The 21,790-nt window shown below is 41.0% G+C and overlaps 4 protein-coding genes across 9 annotated transcripts; 3 read left to right on the forward strand and 1 right to left on the reverse strand.

The window, feature by feature from the left end:
- Positions 1-112: 112 nt before the first annotated feature.
- On the forward strand, positions 113-4,870 carry bloc1s6 (biogenesis of lysosomal organelles complex-1, subunit 6, pallidin). Of its 2 annotated transcripts, XR_013787220.1 has the most exons (6): positions 113-433; positions 818-959; positions 2,129-2,216; positions 2,290-2,376; positions 2,468-2,921; positions 3,002-4,751. XR_013787220.1 is itself a non-coding variant. In XM_079466170.1 (5 exons), the coding sequence occupies exons 1-5, from the start codon at positions 370-372 to the stop codon at positions 2,591-2,593; spliced, it is 507 nt and encodes a 168-aa protein (XP_079322296.1). In that variant the 5' UTR covers positions 113-369; the 3' UTR covers positions 2,594-4,870. The 2 variants fall into 2 exon arrangements, 1 of the variants encoding a protein (XP_079322296.1); XM_079466170.1 differs by having other exon boundaries at positions 2,468-4,870.
- A 3,076-nt stretch (positions 4,871-7,946) lies between these two features.
- On the reverse strand, positions 7,947-10,446 carry mibp2 (muscle-specific beta 1 integrin binding protein 2). The gene is made up of 8 exons (XM_079466131.1): positions 10,160-10,446; positions 9,323-9,413; positions 9,152-9,200; positions 8,804-8,990; positions 8,621-8,692; positions 8,434-8,540; positions 8,265-8,359; positions 7,947-8,171 (listed from the first exon to the last, which is right to left on the reverse strand). Exons 1-7 carry the CDS (start codon positions 10,183-10,185, stop codon positions 8,271-8,273), a joined length of 621 nt encoding a protein of 206 aa, XP_079322257.1. The 5' UTR covers positions 10,186-10,446; the 3' UTR covers positions 7,947-8,171; positions 8,265-8,270.
- A 1,357-nt stretch (positions 10,447-11,803) lies between these two features.
- On the forward strand, positions 11,804-14,600 carry LOC306899785 (CDC42 small effector protein 2-like). Of its 4 annotated transcripts, none has more exons than XM_079466268.1 (6): positions 11,917-11,963; positions 12,320-12,374; positions 12,724-12,956; positions 13,112-13,213; positions 13,584-13,662; positions 14,073-14,600. In XM_079466268.1, the coding sequence occupies exons 3-5, from the start codon at positions 12,903-12,905 to the stop codon at positions 13,656-13,658; spliced, it is 231 nt and encodes a 76-aa protein (XP_079322394.1). In that variant the 5' UTR covers positions 11,917-11,963; positions 12,320-12,374; positions 12,724-12,902; the 3' UTR covers positions 13,659-13,662; positions 14,073-14,600. The 4 variants fall into 4 exon arrangements, with proteins under 4 accessions (XP_079322392.1, XP_079322394.1, XP_079322395.1 ...); XM_079466269.1 differs by having other exon boundaries at positions 11,957-12,197; XM_079466267.1 differs by having other exon boundaries at positions 11,961-12,230.
- Positions 14,601-15,046: 446 nt separating this feature from the next.
- sppl2a (signal peptide peptidase like 2A) lies at positions 15,047-20,205 on the forward strand. 2 transcript variants are annotated; one of them, XM_079466270.1, is made up of 17 exons: positions 15,047-15,298; positions 15,374-15,484; positions 15,588-15,770; positions 16,436-16,525; positions 16,871-17,004; positions 17,183-17,334; positions 17,408-17,504; positions 17,645-17,746; positions 17,969-18,050; positions 18,125-18,199; positions 18,274-18,330; positions 18,407-18,460; positions 18,643-18,742; positions 18,848-18,928; positions 19,020-19,180; positions 19,594-19,627; positions 19,905-20,203. In XM_079466270.1, the coding sequence occupies exons 1-17, from the start codon at positions 15,248-15,250 to the stop codon at positions 19,964-19,966; spliced, it is 1,626 nt and encodes a 541-aa protein (XP_079322396.1). In that variant the 5' UTR covers positions 15,047-15,247; the 3' UTR covers positions 19,967-20,203. The 2 variants fall into 2 exon arrangements, with proteins under 2 accessions (XP_079322396.1, XP_079322397.1); XM_079466271.1 differs by lacking the exon at positions 19,594-19,627 and having other exon boundaries at positions 15,052-15,298; positions 19,905-20,205.
- The last annotated feature ends 1,585 nt before the right edge of the window (positions 20,206-21,790 follow it).

Below are 21,790 nucleotides of genomic sequence, written 5' to 3' on the forward strand. Positions count from 1 at the left end.
TTATAAATGCAGCTTCTTAAGCTCAAAAACGCTAAAACATTGAATCTCCAGCTTGCGTGGTAACAGAACTCGCGTTTATTTACAACAGAAATGACTGTGTGTCGTTAAAGGATGAGGGCATGTGGACACTTGTTAGTTTAAAGGACTTGTGTCACTGTTGCAGATGTGTTCCGGAAGTGACCAGTCAGCGGAAGTGCTCGCAGAGTGGCGACACGTCGTGTGTTTCGAGAACGTCTTTTCATCTGCAGTCACATGATGAGCGCGCGGTCACATGATGTTTGTGACACATGGAAAGATAGTCGCTTAATTTCACATCGATGAAAGGGGAAGTACGTTAAAGCGGGAGTGTCCGTGTACTCGACGCTATTGATGCTGATGATGAACATAGATGATGATGAAGAGGAGGAGGAGCAGGAGGTGTCTTCAGACAGAGGTGATCAGAAACATGCTTTAAAATGCGCCTCCATCGATTTGTCTCTGCGTCTAGAAGAGTCATCTAGTGTACTTCTGAAGTATGTACTGTAAGCTGTGACGAGTACGCGCGTTTCTGTACAAAGTGCAACACTAACAACGCAAGGTCACGTGTTTAATTCTTCAGCGTGAAGAATCAACAGAGTTTCATCAAGTTTACATGTAAAGTCATTAATAATGCTGTAGTTCGTTATAGAAACAAATATAAAATCTAACGTAAGGATGCATCAAAGTGAGTGTGAGAATGTAACAGTGCTGGGATAAATCACAGTTTAAAAGGTAGTGTAGAGTATGTACTACAGTATGCTGCCATGAGATGTGTGTGTGTGTGTGTGTGTGCTTTTAGCGTGTCATGTGATTGAGGAGACCACAGCGCTGCAGGACATCATGTGTGTGGACAAACAGACCGTACAGCGACTGACAGACGGATTCTTGCATCACTATCTGCCAGAACTACAGACCTCCAAACAAACCCTACAGGAACTGACGTATGTATCACACACACACACACACACACGTGTATGTTTTATTATCTCTGTGGGGACAACTGTACAAACTGTATATTTTATCCCCTAAACCTAAAGATCCTAGAAAACATTAAGCATTTTCAAAAAATATCGTTCTGTATAATTTATAAACTCTTGAACGCTGGACCTCAATTGTGCTCCACACAGTGACACGAGTCCCCATGAGCTGGTGTGTGTTCAGGCTTAGGTCCCCACTAACATATACTAACCAAGACCACACACACACTATCTGAACACGCACACACACCCACACATACAAATGCACACACACACCCATCCGCACACGCACACGCACACATACACACACATGCATGCATGCACGCACACACACACACACGCGCGCACACACACACACACACCCATCCGCATACGCACACACACACACACACCGATCCGTACCCACACACTCCCATCCGCATGCGCACACACCCATCCACATGCGTGCACACACACACACCGATCCGCACGCGCACACACATGCGCACACACCCATCCGCACACGCGCACACATACACACACATGCATGCACGCGCTCACACACACACACACCCATCCGCATACGCACACACACGCACACGCGCACACATACACACACATGCATGCACGCACGCACACACACGCGCGCACACAGACACACACACTCCCATCCGCATGCGCACACACCCATCCACACGCGTGCACACACACACACACACCCATCCACACATGCACACACACACACCCATCCGCACACGCACGCGCACGCATACACACGCATGCATGCACGCACACACACGCACGCACACACACACACCCATCCGCACACGCGCACACATACACACACATGCATGCACGCACACACACACACGCGCGCACACAGACACACACACTCCCATCCGCATGCGCACACACCCATCCACACGCGTGCACACACACACACCCATCCACACATGCGCACACACACACCCATCCGCACACGCACACATGCACGCACACACACGCACACACACACACCCATCCGCACACGCGCACACATACACATGCATGCATGCACGCACACACACGCGCGCACACAGACACACACACCCATCCGCATGCATACACACACGCACACTGCAGTATTGTAATAGTTCATCATCTCCTCTGTCTAGACAAAATCAAGTGATTCTGTTGGATACGCTGGAGCAAGAGGTCACAAAGTTCCGTGAGTGCAACACAATGGTTGATCTGAACACACTGGTGAGTTTTTATTCAGCCGCTCTCTCAGATGTTCTGCGCGTCTCTTTCATCTCACATCTCATATGTGTTTCAGTTCACAGAAGCAAAACTTTATCACAACAAACTGGTGAATATTCGCAAAGAAATGATGGTCCTGCATGACAAGACCACCAAACTGAAGGTGTGAGCGTTTCTTCACACATCTCATTAAACAAATATAAATGATTTACAAACGGCTGTTGATTACTGTCATTACCTGACTGTGTGTTTAGAAGCGAGCGTTGAAGCTACAGCAACACAAACAGAAGAATGAGCTGGAGAGAGAGCAACAGAGAGAGAGAGACATCGAGAGAGAGAGACGCCTCAACGCCAAACCTGCCAAGCGTGTTGATACCTGATGTTTGCTCCGCCCCCGTCACATAACTCCTCCCATCGTAACAGCAAACGGCTTGTAGAAAAGACATGAATCAATTCTGGGCCAAAGCACACAGAAACCAAACAGAGATCATTATCATCATCATCATCATCTGTGTTGTGTTTGAGTAAATATGAAATACAGTCACATTATAAACTAGAATGACTTTCTCTGCTGATTTATGGCTTCTCCACCTGTTGACAAATATTATTCCATGTTGCATGACATCAGTGTGTACAAAACGTTTAAATAGACTTCACAGATTGAAATACTCGAATATCTCTTTATATATGAATGCATTCACAGCGCCGGTGAGTTTGTTTAATATTAAAATATATATTTACTGACTGATGAAAATTATAATGACACGAGTGTAAAATCTTCCTGACAGCAGCGGCCTGCACCTCATCAGTATGTCCTCTGGTCGGCAGCAGAGCATCATGGGATACTGTGCGTCCAGTCACTGTGTGTGTGTGTGTGTGTGTGTGCGTGCATGTGTTTCTTCTTTAACAAAGTTAAAGTGATGGTTCAGCTAAAAATAAGAGTTCTTGCATCATTTATTCATGGCAAACATTTATGAGTTTCTTTATTCTTCAGAAGATATTTTGATGAATGTTGATCATCAAACAACACTGAACTCCATTGACCTCCACTGTACGAACACAAAACTCTGAGACCTTTCTCAAAATATCTTCTTTTGTGTTCCACTGAAGAGAGACTCGCATACAGATTTACAAACACATGAGAGAGAAGAAATGATGATTTATTTTAACTTTCAAGTGAATGTGAAGAATGTAAATGTTTGTGTAGGTTCTGATGATCACACTTGGCTTCATTTCACTTGTGCAGTGGAGGTGAAGGGGGGAGATCTCGTCCATCTTTTTTACACTCTATGATCACACATGTAAACCAACACTTCACGATGAGTAAACACTCAAAAACTGTTATGAAAGATAAAACATGAGAATGAAATTGAAGAGTCCGCAGGTTCATGAAGTACAGCCGGTGTGTGTAAACAGGAGTGAATCAACAGCTGGAAACACCTCCACACCAGACACTGTGTGTGTGTTAGAGACAGTGGTGCTGGGAGCAGACGGTTCTGGTCTCCCGGTGGTTTGGAAAGTGACGCTCCTCCTTTCCGCGTTGGCGTTTCAATTTGTCTCTGGATTTAGATGTTTGGGTCTGAAGGAGAAAAACAAACCCACAGCACCGGAACCACAGGCACTCGAGACACAACTCAACACACGTGGATGTGAACGAGACCGTACAAACAGACGGCTAAGAAAACAAGCGGCATAGTGACGGTGAATGTCATGTTTCTGTCTGTTGTCTGGTCATCATCATCACGGTCATGGTGAAGGTGTCTTGTGTGGAAACACTGTTGAACTCTTCACAGAATGTTATGACTTGTGGTTTTGAGGTGATGGTCATTGCTGTGGAATTGGGTGGAGCAGCACGATATTAAACACCAAACCCAAATATAGATTTAAACATTCACCGACTGAAACCTCATCAACACAACAGCACAAAAACATCTCAACACAACAGAAAGACTTTGGAGTTTGTGGGAGAAAAGCAGTGATGGATGTGCTCATGTTGCTGTGTGTGTGTGTGTGTGTGTGTGCGTGCGTTATACAGCTTGCGTCATTCACCAGCAGTGATGTATAAAGTTCTTAAAAGCAAAACTTGAGTAAAAGTACAAAAAATTCACCAGAAATTTACTTTGGTAGAAGTGCAAGTTTAGAATATGACTTGAGTTAAAGTCTTTAAGTATCAGTTAAATATTGTACTTAAATACTTTTTATATTAAATCTTAAGTACTTAAAGTAAAGTTGAAGCAAATGTTGTTAAAGGGATAGTTCACTCAAAAATTAAAATTCTGTCATCATTTACTCTCCATCCTCAGATTGTTTCAAATTTATATAAATGTATTTTTGAAAGATATTTGTAAGAATATTAGCAATTTTCTGTTTTGTGACGTAACCATTACCATAGTAGGAAAGAATATTGTATTTTTTTGTTCTGTTGAACACAAAGTGAGAAATTTGGAAAACTTTAGGAACACAAACAGTTCTGTGACCTTTGACTTTATTGTCATATGACACTCAATGATGTCACGGAAATAAAAATAGCTAACATTGTTTCTTTCTCCGTGTCTCTGTATAATATATACAGGTATAAGATGACATGAGGGTGAGAAAATTATGATATCATTTTTATTTTTGGGTAAACTATCACTTTAATAAAAAATGGAAATGTACATCTTTTGACCAAGCTCTTTCTCAAGCTCAGTAGTTTGATCTGGAACAACATGTTGCCAAATTGCTAAACTATCAAAATTCAAGTTCAGAAAGCACATCTTTATAACTTTACTTTATAAATGAAAACTTTATTAAAGGATAGTCGTTCCCTCACACCTCCAATTTGATCCTCAAAGAGAAAAAAATCAGCAAATCTGTCCCTTATTTCTTCTTATTTCCCTTTACAGTAAAAGCCCATTCATTTGATCCTTCATTGAACGTGAAAAATCTGCCATTTATGTTTAAAAGAAGCAGCACATGAAAACCTTCTGTTGATATTGACTGTGAAGAGCACATCTTTACACATGAACATTGAGCTTTAAACAATGATTGGTTCAGCTCTAACATGGTGACCGGATCCATCGTTTATTTCACTTCTGTTTATATGATTTTATTTTCTAGTAACGAACATTCTTAGGGGAAATATATCTGATTTTGCAATTTAGTGGAGTCTGAAGACTCAAGTAAAGTACAAATACTCCCCCAAAAAACTTAAAGTACTGTACATAAATATTTGTATTTCTTTACGTTAGAACATTGTTCACCAGCTTAAGTACAACTAAGATTATTGATTCAATTTTATTTATATAGTGCTTTACATACATCATAATACGAAATTCCATAAAAATAATACTAGTGGAAAAATGAAAGAGAATATACTGCATTAATATAGAAGTTTTTCTCTATGCAATATACACAGATATCAGTGGATAGTCCGAATCTATCAATTATTCAATCAAAGTATATTTAATTTAGGTATATTATTATTTGAAATATTGTTTTCAGGACCGGGAGGCCAAAATTACAATATACCAGAACAATTTTCAATAATGCCAAAACATATGGAAAGAATATATTTGTTTAGATATTTAAGTGTTCAAGTTATTTATATTTATGGATTTAACTAAATCAGCCAGTGAGTAACAACAAAACTCCACTATAGATGTACATGAGTATAAGAGTGGAGAATAAAAACTCCTCGGGAGAAGCCAGACTCAACCGGGAGAGCCAGTTCTCCTCTGTCATATTGAAACAGCACTTCTGCAACACAGAGAATATTAACTGTGAGATTCATCCGAAATAGTTCTCCGGCCCTGATAGTGAAAAGAGTAAAGAACTGAGGATAGAAAGAAAAGAGATATTTAGGTCTGTCCAGTATTATTGTGCTTCTGGATGACTGTGGCTGTAGTGGCCATCGGGTGAACTGCCCTTCATCACGATGACATTGGATTCTTGTGTCTTTGAACACGTCTCATTGTAATTATTGCCGCTGCTTAACAAACAACCGTCAACACATCATGAAGACTTAGACACATGTTAGTAAATTACACAGGCTTCTCAATAAACTTGTTGTTGATGTGAACGTCACAAGTCTCACGTGATTCTCAGGGTCAGTGTGTGTAATTCTTCACTATAATGATGTTAAAACAGTGACATTTCTCTGAATGAAGGCTTCATCTGATAGATTCATGTTTTCATTCACAAGGGATTTTTATAGCTAGATCATTCCTGTATGAATCCCAACATGGTTCAATGTTTCCTCTGGTATAAAAACAAAAACCATCTGCCGTCTCCGACTGTCTTCATCTCTTATCGTTTTATTTGTGATAAAAATTTAAAGAGCTATTAATAGTTTTTTGCGACAGCATTCTTTCGTTATAGTAAAAATGAAGTGTTTTGATGTGTAATGATTGCGGTTATTTAAACATTTGTAAGAGTGTTTAAACACTTGTTTTGACCTACATTTGTTTTGTATGAAACGGTGTGTGTGGAGTGAATGTTCAGTGTGGTCAGTGGGTTTGGGGGCCGCAGAACGTTTGTGTTTTTGGTTTATGAATAGCACACACTTTTATACGCAGTGACCAGCTGCAAAAGCCACACGTGAGGTTTCAGTCCAGCTCCTGGAGTCTTATAGTCAATGTATCTGAATTCTGTGGTCAGATTTGGTTCATGTACATCATCCATCCATCCATGACCTCTGCTGTGTTAATGCTGATGATACACGTATTAACAACATAAATGAACTTTTGATGGCACTTCATCATGTGTCTGCCAGTCAAATTCAGCAACTCTGTGTCATATCTCACATCCACTCACCAAACGTACAAAAGTTTGTGAATTTCTCATCTCTCATCTCTGCACCCTTCAAACACATGCACAGCAAACGCTGTCTGAGTAAGGGCTGTCACAATTATTAAATACTTGTCTAATCCCAGTTATTTCAGATAACCGCAATTATTGTGAATTCTTCAAAAACAATTGTGGTCTGCTGCATTTTACATCCATCGTCCTTGAACTGCACTCACTGTGACATTCAATTTACATTTCTAAATCATTCAAGTTTTGTCATTTTTGTGTTGATTTGTTGACTTGCTGCATGTACACAGCAAAACGATATTTTCTGTTAGGGTCATTCTATAGTATATATTATTTACAAAATGTTCACATTTCTTAAGGATACCTTTTGTTCATTTAATAAATTAATTGTCATTAATCTTTATATTATCAAAGCCTTAAAACTGACAATTAATCGCAATTATTTATTACAGATCAGCCAAAGTTCATAATCCTTTCCTAGTCAAAGTAAACACATATAAAATAGGTTTTGTTTCTTTACTGAATTTCTGCGAGTTATTTCTCAGAGATGAACCTCAAGTGTCTTCAGACGTCTTTGCTCTTAAAATAACACATCTACAGCAGATAGAGGACACACGCACACCCGTGTTTAGCGGTGAGACTTTATCAGGACGGGCTTAAGAAAAAAGAATTATGAGAAAACCATAATGTCACCACCGACGAAAACACAGCAGCACAACGAGCCACATTTACACATGAAAATAACCTGCGAGTCACTCTACACTCACAGAATATCATAAACTCAAACACTGCTCTTGCCCTCGCTCACAGGAGCTTTAGGGAGACTTGGATCTCTGTCACACAACACATCACAGAAAAAAACACTCACCATATAACTCATGTGCTGGAATTTCATGGAGTATTATTGTGTCATGTGCAGATTAAACACAAACCAACAAGCATTATGTCAGAGGAGCTTTATTTGATTCTCTTGTAGTGCTAGCTGCAACCATAAAACATTCCGTTCATACAGAGGTGGAGCATTATAAGAGCTTGAGAAGCAATAAATACAGATGATATAAAACCATATAAAAACAGTGCAACAGAGACTGCAGGCTGGAGTACACGTCTGATGCAAAGCTGCTTCATCCTGCTGCATGACAACACCTCGGCCCACCAGCATGTCTACAACACACACACACACACACACACGTGAGTCACTTTCTGATGAACAGAATGAAAACACATGTGACTTTAGTGTGATAATCCAGACTGTACCTTCATTCACAGCAGATTCTCCTGCATGTCATTCAGAATGTTTCCATACACAAGGTTGTACAGTTGTTCTTTAGACATGGTTCCATCTAGCTGCACTGTAACACACAAACACACACTTTCAGCATCTGGATACACATGTGTACACACACACACCTACACTAACACTTACCCACATCAACCCCTGAGTCCTCCATGATTTTTGTATGTTTCACATACATGGGCCAGACATGTCCGTCAAACAGTCCGGGTGGGTCTGGCACAGTATAGTTTCTTGAACTGAACACAAACACACAGAAGTTATGAATCAGGGAAAAAACACATCAGTGTTTGAGCTGAGGATGAACCGTGACACTCACCTCCTCCTCTTTTTGCATTCTTCGTATGGAATGGAAATAAAGTATCGCTGGTTGAACACATCCATCAACGGTCTGTTTATGGAAAAGAAAACATTCAATAAAGTTGAAATCAGCCGTTCAGCATCAAATAAGTGACATTCGCTCAAACTGAAGATGATTCATAACATGAACATCATGCGTCACCTGTAGGTGTAGAGCAGGAATCCCTCCACGATCAGAATATGAACACCTTCATCTTTATTCTGGCCGTGTAGAACAATCTCAGAGTCCAGCGTGTTGTTAACGCCGTGAGATCTCTCAAACTTAACAGGGTTCTGCTGCCAGGCGTGGATGGTGCTCATCATGGCATCCATGTCCAAAGCGGTGATGACTGCAGAATCAAACACGCACATGCAGCGAGTGAGTGAGTGAGAGGAGGAGCGACACGGCGCACCGTCAGACGTCTCAGTAACAGAAAGAGTATTTATTGAGGCACTTTGCTTGAAAACACACACACACACACACCAACCCACTGATAAGAGCCCAGCTTACCATCATACTGCTTAAAGCCATCTTCATCAACTTCAATCTCATCTTGGGGCTGAAACATACACCAATGAGATGCACTCTAAAACCTTCAGCACGGCACAAGCCGCAAGCTTCTCTCATCTGACACCCATCGCTACACCATTAACATCAATCCACACACACACACATACTGACCTTGAAGAAATCATCCTGATGGACCACACAGCAGTTGGGCAGAATCTTTATCAGTCTGTCTGTCAGGGTGGTCTTACCCCCGTTAGTGACCCTGACGAAAGAAAAACACACATTTACTCGTACTGTACAAACAACACAATGTCCAGAAACACACCGTCATTCATGTATCATAGCAGTACCACATCGATCTTAAATACTAAAGAGTTACTACAATTCTTCCACTTTCTATAGTTAATGCTACAGAACACTATAGAAATGATAATATGATGCAAATAACAAGTTACAACTTCCTCTAACATTAGCATTAATCGGTTAGCCGGTTGATAATCGATATTAATCTGTGACGATTCAAATGGGTTCACACGTTAAAAGAATCGCAGTTCATGTTTTGAACAGCAAACTTTATATTTATGTAAATGTGGATATTTCTTATAGTAAAAGCACAGACACGGTCTTCGTTTCTTTATATTAAAGAGACTTTTGAATGATTCATTTTTGGTTTTAAACTGCAGTTTAGTTGTGCAACATAAAATACGACAATGTGCAACATTAGAGAAATAATAAAAGTGCAGTTGCTCATTCTGTGAAATAAAATCGCATCGTGAATTCATAATCGTGAATCGTTGCGCGCGCGCGCACACCTTCTGTCAAACTGTTAGCACAGTAAACCCACGCGCTCAACGTGAATCTGTCACGTGATTTCACTGCTTCTATCGACACGCGTGGAGTCGCCGCTGTTTTACAGTCTCGGCGCGCGGATATGACGGCGAGTTTCTGTGAAGTCATAAGAGAACCACGCGGTCTGCGTCGAGCACGCGCTCTGGCTCACTCACTCACCCCCCGATGCCGATGATGAACTTCATGTTTCTGAGCACGAGACACGCGTGTCAAAGCTGATGGAAGGCTGTGCGTGATAAAGGATCGATGACCGGGCGAAGTAACGCGTGGAAGGAGAAGGTTACAGGAAACGTCAACTACTCGATTCCTCCATGACGATCAATGAAAGCTGGACGATGGCGCTTCCTCGCGATCTTCCACCAAGAGAAACTCGTGCGCTTGCTCGAGCTCAGACACTACCTAGACATGCGCGCTGATTGGCTATATAAACATGGCAGGCCTGCGGAAACTCCTCCCGTCCAATCAGAGGCCTTGAATGTTCATGCGTCATACTAAGGCGTCGCCCACTCAGTATGGGAGAAAAACATTCTGTGGGTTTTCATTATTGTAATTCATGCTTTCCGTCATTATACATTAGAAGAAAACACGCTTTGTTTTTAATTATATATGACAACAAAAGAGCAAAACTAATTAACGTTATTATGAATGAAACGTTTTCAATTGAGCTGAAAAGTAAATATATCGGTAACACTTTACATTAAGGTGTCCTTTATAAAGCATTTATAATGTGTTCATTAAGGATTAATAAGTCATTTACAAGTGCATTATGAAGCAGTTATAACTGCATGAATGAAAAGAGGGATTCTAATGCCAAAGAGTGAACCATTTTGACTCTCATGTTATAAATGCTTAATAAATGTATTTATTCATTATTAAATAGACTCAAAAGCAGATTCATTATTGTCTTGTTGTTGTTTGTAATATAGTCTGTCAGACTGGACACTGTGGGGTGTTGTGTTGTTTTTATCATAACTACTCACTATCTGGCAGACCTTTCATTAGAATCCCTCTTTTCATTCATGCAGTTATATCTGCTTTATAATGCATTTGTAAATGACTTATTCGTCATTAATGAACACATTTATAAATGCTTCATACCTTAATGTAAAGTATTACCAATATTTCTAATGTTTCTGTACTGTAATTAATAAATACACATGTCATAAATATATGAGTATATCAACGCATCATAATTCCATGAACTCAATAGACGCATATGAGGAAGTCATCTATGTCAAGCCATCAAATGTGACATTTGTGTATTTGTTGTTCACATATGTAAGAAAATCCTGCACTTTTATTACTCAAAACAAAAACTCGCCCAGATGGCTAAAACGTTTGTGTTGTGGTTGTTTGTGACTGGACTCAATTCCTTGAATTCCACACAAACACATCGAAGTATTTTTATTCTCCATTTATATAATGTTCTGTTGTTTTCCTTGGTTGATTGATGACATTTGGCGAGACGCGGTGAGTCTGCGGTGAAATGTTCTCGATCCGTCACATTTATTCCTCACACATTCCATATATTTATTCAACAATTACACGATTCCTTAACACGAAAAGAGAAAAAAATTAACACGCCTTTAAACATATACCTTTAGAGTGTAATGGTATAGATATGACAATATGTATGAGGTCAACCAACAGGGTGTTTTAAACAGCGTTCTGAAATATTACAATGAAAATCACGGAAAAGTGTCGCCCCCTGGTGGAATAACGGTTTTAAAACATGTAATCTTAGCACGTTCACCCATAGGGGCTCTGAAGAATTTAAATGCTCCTCTCTTTAGTTTAAAGATCACGCATTTACTTTAATGGCTTGTTGTGGTCGTACCTGAGCGCGCACCCTTAGACGCAAATGATGAAAACGTCATTTCCCAGGGTCTTCGCCCGGAGCTCCGGCGGAAGTGGGCGGGGCTTCCAGCAGCTCTGTGACAGACACTTTCAGGAAGTGCTCGAGGTAAGGCATTACATCTTTCCTCTTATATATACAATTCTGCCAAAAATCATTTTTCCTTGATAAACCGACCCGTGGATTTTAATGAGGAGTGATATACCTCATATTTGATTTAATTTCTTAAACTGTGATGTCAAAGCGATTGTTCTCATGTTAGCATGCTAGTTTCCGATGTCTGCTGCTGTTGCGCGTTCGTTAATATTACGTGAATATAACTGTATTAGGTAGAAACTGTATGTGAGTATAATACACACACTGCAGCTTTAACAGGTGAAAAACATTGAATACCTTAAACACAGCTTTAAAGTGCACTGCTGAGATGATGTGAATAATTGAAATCAAGTTTCCCTTATCTAAAGGATTTTTATTTGATTTACGAGACTAATAGTGAAGAGGGGTAACGTTTTCCTCTTGGTGAGTTTGTTATACATTTAATGCAATTATACGCATAACTAGAACTAATAAACAATATTCAGAACTCTTATGTGAGGACAACACTACAATTTCAAATTTTTGATTATTTTTCAACTTATACCATTGAATTTCTCCCTCATGTATCTCATCTGTGCTCACACAGACACGTTCTTAAGTTTCTTTAACAAATTAATTTGAGTAGTTGTTTGTAGTATGTATAAAACACACTGACAATTCTGATGACAACTTGTGTTTGTGCACCAGAGGAAGTGACACAAAACCGCAGCACAGTGTCTCGTTGTGTAAGGAGCACTGATGTTTACTGTGTTATTGTGTGTCAATGGTTCAGGAGGATCCAGTGACCTCCATCATCAGCTGCAGCACCAGTGGACGACGCATCGCCTGCGTGCTGTCAGTTGCTGAAATCGTTTTCCATCAGACGACTGCGGCTGGTGAGCAGGAAGACGAGACGACACGCACAGGAAGAGAGAAAAGAGAGTCAGAGGAGGAAGTCAGTGCAGAAGGAACATGACCGAGTTCTGGGTGTGTTTCAGCTGCTGCATCGCTGAACAACCGCAACCTGTGAGTCACAAGCACTTGTGTTCTGATACATTGATGATGATGATGATGATGATGAAAGGACAGTTCACAGTCACATTTTGAGTTTCAATTTCTGTGTCTTTCAAACCATTTCAACGGACCAGGCGCTTTTGTTTCATGTTGTGTGTGTTTTACAGAAGCGGAGGCGGAGAATAGATCGCTCCATGATTGGAGAACCCACAAACTTTGTTCACATGACACACGTGGGTTCAGGGGACATGGGCCTGAGGCTGTCAGCTGTGAGTAGTGTTTTACTCCCTCATAACATCAAAATATTTGAGTATATTTGAAAATCTCATCATTGTACACATAACTTTTTTTTACTGTATTCCAGAGTATTCTGTCGTATACAGTGATTTATTGAAATCAGTTTAATGAACATCAGCATTATGCTTAGTAGAAATTTCTACTGAATTTCTCTTTCTTACCCAGACCTGTATCTTCACAGATTATGCTTCAGTATATAATCACATAGACCGCAGCATTTCCATGACAGTCAGCTCACTTTACATCCGATTTGTTTTCAGGAAACATTTGACTAACAAAAGTTCTCGTCTGTCCATGTTTGGGTTATGATGATGGGTTGGTGATGTTGTTTGTCTTGGACAGGTGGATTCTGTGCAGGCGCAAATGAAATCTAAAGGTGGATATGAAAATGGCACAGCGGACAGCGGACAGGGCTAGACAGGTAACACAATTCTTCACTGCATCACATGTACATTTTGAATGAAATAATAATGAACTTTCCTATTCAGCTGTTCTCTGGTAAATGCTGATAGCCAGATAGCTACAGTATTTATGTGTGTTTATATTAAATAACTATTTTTTATGACTATTTGTAAATGATTCAATTTAATGCCACAGTTAAACATAATGAAAAAAGAGATGTATATATGATCTGCACATATTTGGAGACACTGTCCAGCATAAACTCCTGTCTCTTCTGTATTACACACCGCCCAATGAATTTGCTTTATTAAAGTGACATCATTTCAAAAGTCATTTCTTTCATTTTTCTTTTCTGGGTCAGGTTTGACTTGTAGTGATAGTAGTAGCAGGTGTTTTGGATGACTTTTGTTGTTTTCTGTTCTGTGACAGGAGCATGTGAAGCACAGACAGATGGACATACATCACAGACACTGGAGCTCAGAGGTCACAGCACTGGCGTCTGGACGCTTGTAGATATTTTTGTAATGAAAGCACTGCTATTCTTTTACTGCTGTGTTCATCCTTCTGTACAATGAGACCTTCAATGGTAGAGATGGATGATAATAGCTATTGATTGATTGTGTAAGGGATCAATTGTGATTATATTTTGTCCATGAATCTGTATTTATTTCATGGTTGAACAGTGGCTGGGCCACACAACATCTCATACTTACACAAATTCACACACGCCAAACGTTTTAGATCTGTCAGAACTGCTTTTTGTTTTGGTTTATACCTTTCAAATGTTCCCTTTCTCATAGAATATTCTTTTTTTATGTTTTAAATGTGCTATAAATGTGCGGTAAACTTGAAATGTGCAGCTCACTGTAATGTTTGTGTGATGCGTTGACAGGAAGTATTTTTGTACAAATCATGTTCATTTTCATTCTGATGCCTGAATAAAAAACAAAGTCATAACATTTGCATTCGTTTTGTTGCGATGAAAGCTGTACATATTTTAAACAACGAGTCATGCTTCTAATAAAAACATAGATTACTGATGGATCGCTTATTTATCACTTTCTGCCCCATTCTTCTGTGAATATGCAAAAAAAGATTATAATATCTCAATCATGTTGACAGATTGAAGTAATATACTTAATAATATATATTAAAAGCTACAGCGTTCCTGTAGCTCAGTGGTTAAGGTCATGGGTTCGAGCCCAGGGTATTGCACATACTCGGATACAATGTATAGTATAATGGTGGATAAAAGCATCTGCATTAGTGTAAATGTAAAAATATAACAAAATAATAACATCTAAAACACAAATACTGCATGTTTTATTGTTATTATATACGGCTAAAACATGATGAGAAGAAGTCCGATTTCGTGCCCTTAAGTGTGACGTGTTGAACGCGTCGCTCTGCGCATGCGCTGACAAGAAACAACAGCGCGTGATGCATCTCTGTCGTGACAGAAAGCGGAAGTGAAATCTGTTACCGTCACTGTAAACATGACAGAAGCAAACTAGCACAGTAAAATCGCGTTTATTTTCAATATAATAAAGACACCGAGGACATCCGTTGCTTTCTGCCACTGTTCTGACCCTGACGTGAGAGAAATGACGCGATATCTGTTCATAGTTCTGCCGCTGATGTTGTGTTGCTGTCAGGTAAGAAGTGAAAGTGTGTGAATAAAACACTGAAGCGACAGGACGGTTGTGTAATGGCGGTGTGTTGATGTGTAGGTCGATGGTCAAGAGGCAGTTCTTCATGTGTCTAATGGATCTACAGTGAGAGAATACTGTCTGGTGTTGAACTCTTCCTGGAGTATCATCTCACTAAACCTCAGTGCGGCGGTGAGGACGACGTCACAAAAACTACAGAAAAGCAAATACTCTGAGTAAATGTCTTTAAAAATGACATGATCATCTCTGTCACCCTGTGTGTGTGTGTGTGTAGAAGCCGTACCCTCTGATGAACTTGACCTCCAGTCTGTTGTGTGATGCGGGTCAGCAGGCTCCAGGGTCTCTGCGGGGTCAGGCTGTGGTGGTCATGAGAGGAATCTGTCCCTACAGTCAGAAAGCGCAGGTCGCTCAGTCCTTGGGTGCTTCTGTTCTTCTGATCGCCAGCACTGACAATCTGGTAAGAGAGAGAATTTACCCTCATCACCTGCTGCCTTTACATCATTAAGACGAGGGATGCACGATACATTATCGGCCATATCGCTATCGGCTGATATATGGTCATTATTAATGTTATGGGATGGGCCAACAATACAATTTAAGCCGGTATATTATATTTGATAAATCCTAAATGATTTCCTCTGGTTAAACTTCTTCAGCCGCTCACAGTTATAATCCAGAAGAGTTCTGTGTTTCTGTCGTGATCTTTCACTTTCTGATATTAGCAAAACATTGATGATGGAGAGACAGTATTTATGAATGTGTGAATTATAGGAACAAAAGTATATTGTTTGAATCAGACTGCTGTCTGAATGCTTTCTGTCTTGAGATCTGTTAGAAGAGAAACTAATTCTGTGTTGCTCGGGAGGAAAAACTAGACCAGTTAAGTTTAAATAACCGTTAACTAGTGTAAAGTAGACTTGGTACATGATATTCAGAGGAAAAGAGGACTAACGCTTTTCTGCAGTCGTCCACTTTTTGCCTTTTGTTTCAGTCTTAGGAAATTTTCTATTAATATCTATATATTGTATATCGGCCAATATATCGGTTATCGGCTCCCAATGATAAAGAATGATTGGTTATTATGCATCCCTAATTAAGACTCCACATGTGTGTTTATACCAGGTGACACCTTCAGCAAACGACTCAGAATACAGTAAAGTGGTGATTCCTCTGGCACTGGTGAGGTATCGAGATGTGCTGGACGCCCTGCAGGTGAATGTCTGATATTAAACAGAAGCACACTGATATTTGTTGATTTTGCAGATGTTTAACGCACAGTTGAATTCTATCCATTTTCTGTAGTTAAAGCTTCCTGTAACATACTCATCATTCAGCCAGCATATGAGGTCACAGTGTGGCCAAGCTGCGTAGATTCCCAAAATGATAAAAACCCTTGAATAATAAACTACAGAATCAATAACACACGTCTAATGCGTGTCCTTTACTTTTGTTTCGTTAGAATAAATCAATCTTTCAATCGTTCTTGTCATTCAAAACTGTTGTGCGTCAGGTTGTATTTGTGAAGAGCGTCAGTTGATCATGAATCTCTGCTCTCAGGTGTTTCCTCATGGAATGGAGGTGAAGTTATACACTCCGCCCGCACCACAGTTTAACGGCACCATCATCCTTCTCTTACTGATCGCTGTGTTTACGGTGGGCATGGGGGGGTTCTGGAGCGGAGCAGCTGAGAGGTTTGTTAGTGACATCACTGGTCATAGGTCACATCGTTTCATCACCCTCATGTCAGTCATAAAGTCTCCGGTTTTCCGAGGAGATGTTGAGCACATGGCATCTCAATGACCTGAGGGAGAATAAATGATGACTAGATTTATTTGTCACCACTGGTCTCACATTTCTGTGTCTGCGCAGGCTGAAGCAGACGGCAGACTACTCTGCAGACGTGGACGACGGGCAGGGTGACGGCAGCGAGATCGTTCTCTACTCGCCCCTGAAAATTCTGCTGTTTGTGGCTATGATGTGTGTGATGCTGGTGTTGATGTATTTCTTCTACACATGGATGGGTGAGTGTGTGTGTGAGAGCAGCAGTGACCTTCAGAAAGACCTGTGGTGATCATGTCTTCTGTCGTCCTGTAGTTTATGGCATAATCGTCATCTTCTGCCTGGCATCAGCAACGGCGCTCTTTAACTGTCTGGACTCGCTGATGACGGCTGTGGGATGTGGAACGTTCAGGTGAACGCACGTGCACACACATGCACATACTTCATCATTAGGCACGCCCCCTCTGTTAAAGACTCCACCCTCTGTTTTCTTCATTGGATCTGTAACTGAAGATGTTGTGTTTACTGGTCGTGTGTCCTTTTATTTTTCAGTTTGTCATGCAGTGGGAAAACTGTGTCTGTGCGCTCTCTCCTGCTCGCCGCTGTCTGCATCACACTGTCTGTGATCTGGGGAGTTTACCGCAATGACGACAGGTCACGCACATATTGGTCACTTATGTGCTGTACTGTTTCAGATTCAGTGATTTGTGCATTTATACTTTTACCAGCATATTTCAGCCAGATGTGAATGTTCAAAACGAACACAGCAGACCAGATGACTTCTGCAGAAATGATTATTACACGATGAAGATTTTGTTCATGAAGACAAACATCTGTCGTGTGCAGTTGGTTAATAACTCTGGTTTCTCTCTGCAGGTGGATCTGGATTCTTCAGGATCTGTTGGGTGTGGCTTTCTGTCTCAACTTTCTGAAAACCATCACCCTCTCAAACTTTAAGGTGACACACGTTTTACGCTCAGGGATGCGGCGCTGCAGCTGTCAGTTTGACGTGTATTTGTATGTTTTCTGTAGATCTGCGTGATTCTGCTGAGTTTGCTGCTCGTGTATGACGTCTTCTTTGTCTTCATCACACCATTCTTCACACCTGTGAGTATCTCACCCGTCACAGTCACTGCTGAGCGGCTGCATTACACTTACATGTGTCATGCGTGTGATTTCAGAATGGAGAGAGCATTATGGTGCAGGTGGCTCTTGGTCCCGGGGGAGGTGGAGGACGGGTGAGTGTCTTCACATCATCTCATCTGTGTTTGTGTCATATTAGTGACTGACCGTAGCTTCTGGTTTTGCTTGTAGTCTGGTGGTAGAACGGTGGAGGTTCCTGCTGACCCCTCATCGACCTACGAGAAAGTAAGTTGATTCTTACGATCACGTTCTGTAAATCATCATGAGATCAGATGAAAGAGACAGATTTGAGTTTTATTGGGTGTCTGGAGGCGTCATCTGGTGTGTGCGTGTCATTTGTGTTTTGTTCACTTGTGTTTTTGTGTGTCTTCTGTCGCATTTTGACAATGTTAATGTGTGTTTTCCAGTTGCCGGTAGTAATGCGTATCCCACAGTTCTTTGCGTTGGCTCAGAATCTTTGTATGACTCAGTTTTCCATATTGGGGTACGGTGACATCATCATACCAGGTAAGATTGCGTTCTCCTCACAGTCACAGACACAACGGATTTGAATGGCTGTGAAGGTCAGAGTTTCAGATCAGAGTTTTTACTTGTGTTGTGTTCTGCACTCAGGACTGCTGGTTGCGTACTGTCATAGGTTTGATGTGTGGATGGGTAACTCCAGAAGAATCTACTTCATCTCCTGCACTCTCGGTAAGGGAATGTGCATCTGAGCCTTATGTCACACTCATGCTGACTGATGTCGATCTGCAGTGACGTTTAGATTGTGTTGTTTTGTGTTTAGCATACTGCGTGGGTCTTGTGGTGACGTTTGCAGTGATGTTGGTATCTAAGATGGGACAGCCGGCGTTGCTGTATCTGGTTCCCTGCACGCTTCTCACGAGCTCCATTCTCGCCTGTGCCCGGAAGGAGTTCCAGCAGTTCTGGGCCGGTACCATCTACCAGGTGAGCCGTCTTGTGTCTGATGTTGTTAGTTTTATCGGTTTAAAGACTAAAATCAATGTGTGACCTGTCTTAACTCAATATCTGAAAATATATCACTGCCATTGTTTTGTCTGAAGATGCGCACCAGTAATGTTTTCTTCTAAGGCATTTTTATAAAAGCATAAATACATAATATATCTTCATTCAACTAAGGCCTAGTCCTGGCTTAAGCCAAGCCGTGTCTGTGAAACCGGGCCATAGTGTTGAAAAGCTGTAGCATCTCAAATAACAATGCTTTCATTTAATGACACAGACGTGTGAAGTGAATTGTTTATAATGTCCCAGAATACACATTTGTGTTCTTGCGTCTGTGTGTGTGTGTATGACTGGATATATGTGTTATGTATTATATGACTTCATTGGTTCTCCGTCAGGTTCTGGATGATTCTAGGAAGCCCTTACTATCAGGTTTGACTTCATGTTTTAGTCTCTCATTCTTCCTCTTCACCTGCTCAGTTCTCTCCCCGCTGTCTGTTGTGTTTGTGCACGTGGTTGTGCTTCATGTCCTGCAGTATAGAGTATAAACATGCATAGAGATTGAATGTTGCATGTTAATAAGATTCCTGATATTTTTCTGTTTCAGTTCAGACTCACCTGCTCATCTGCTCTTATTAACACAGGAAATTAATACATGTGTCAGTGACTGAATAGCTTGATGTGTAACTGCTGTCTCTGTCTGTTTTAGATGGGGACGTAGAATACGCCGGCGGAGCGTCTACTAACACACAACAGAAGGGAATCTGTTAAGTACACTGGGACAGTTTCCACACATCGGATGAATCCATTAAACTGACAGAGACGACATGAATCTATAAGGGGCCTTAAACCACTAAATCAACCTGCGGTTTTCTTTCTTTTTCAGTTTTTACTTAGTTTTATACTGCAATGTTTAAAGGATGTCTGTCTATTGAAGTGATTAATTTAATTGTTCCTCTGTAAGTCATATAGAATTGTAAAATAAATGCCAAAGTGAGAACAAAACTGAGTATTTCTGTTGAAGTGACTGAAGGGATCACAGACGGTGTTAGTGTCCAGAATCACAAACACAACACCGAAATGTTAAAGTTATTTCACTACGGTAAAACCTCTTCGGTTACGGTCGTAACCTCGATTCCCTGAGAGGAGGGAACGAGACATTGTCAGTACAGTGAGACGTTCCCTTTTTCAAGAGAGGTCTCTCAACATTGCGTGAAACGCTAGGGGAAACGTATAAAACAACCTGTGAGAGCAGGAACCCAGCGCTCTCCCAACATAATCACAAGGCAAGTGTGAGGGAAATCTCCTAAGCCAATCAGCGTACCCGAAAGCATGAACATTAAGCCCATTGCATGCCGCGCAAGCATAGAAACACTTCTATGTTCAGGCAAAATGTAGTGGGCAATGTGTTCAATCACGCCGCGAGTACAGCGAAAAACAGCGGTCGCATAAACCTGCAAGCTCAAAATATATACACTCACCTAAAGGATTATTAGGAACACCTGTTCAATTTCTCATTAATGCAATTATCTAATCAACCAATCACATGGCAGTTGCTTCAATGCATTTAGGGGTGTGTTCCTGGTCAAGACAATCTCCTGAACTCCAAACTGAATGTCAGAATGGGAAAGAAATGTGATTTAAGCTATTTTGAGCGTGGCATGGTTGTTGGTGCCAGACGGGCCGTCTGAGTTTTTCACAATCTGCTCAGTTACTGGGATTTTCACGCACAACCATTTCTAGGGTTTACAAAGAATGATGTGAAAAGGGAAAAACATCCAGTATGCGGCAGTCCTGTGGGTGAAAATGTCTTGTTGATGCTAGAGGTCAGAGGAGAATGGGCCGACTGATTCAAGCTGATAGAAGAGCAACTTTGACTGAAATATCCACTCGTCACAACCGAGGTATGCAGCAAAGCTTTTGTGAAGCCACAACACGCACAACCTTGAGGCGGATGGGCTACAACAGCAGAAGACCCCACCGGGTAACATTCATCTCTACTACAAATAGGAAAAAGAAGCTAAAATTCGCACGAGCTCACCAAAATTGGACAGTTGAAGACTGTAAAAATTTTGATTTCTTTAGACATTCAGAGACATTCAGATAGTGGAGTCAGAATTTGGCGTAAACAGAATGAGAACATGGATCCATCATGCCTTGTTACCACTGTGCAGGCTGGTGGTGGTGGTGTAATGGTGTGGGGGATGTTTTCTTGGCACACTTTAGGCCCCTTAGTGCCAATTGGGCATTGTTTAAATGCCACGGCCTACCTGAGCATTGTTTCTGACCATGTCCATCCCTTTATGACCACCATGTACCCATCCTCTGATGGCTACTTCCAGCAGGATAATGCACCATGTCACAAAGCTCGAATCTTTTCAAATTGGTTTCTTGAACATGACAGTGAGTTCACTGTAGTAAAATGGCCCCCACAGATCTCAACCCAATAGAGCATCTTTGGGATGTGGTGGAACGGGAGCTTCATGTCCTGGATGTGCATCCCACAAATCTCCATCAACTGCAAGATGCCATCCTATCAATATGGGCCAACATTTCTAAAGAATGCTTTCAGCACCTTGTTCAATCAATGCCATG

Source organism: Barbatula barbatula (genome assembly GCF_947034865.1).
Source record: "Barbatula barbatula genome assembly, chromosome: 10".
Taxonomy (NCBI): Eukaryota; Metazoa; Chordata; class Actinopteri; order Cypriniformes; family Nemacheilidae; genus Barbatula; species Barbatula barbatula.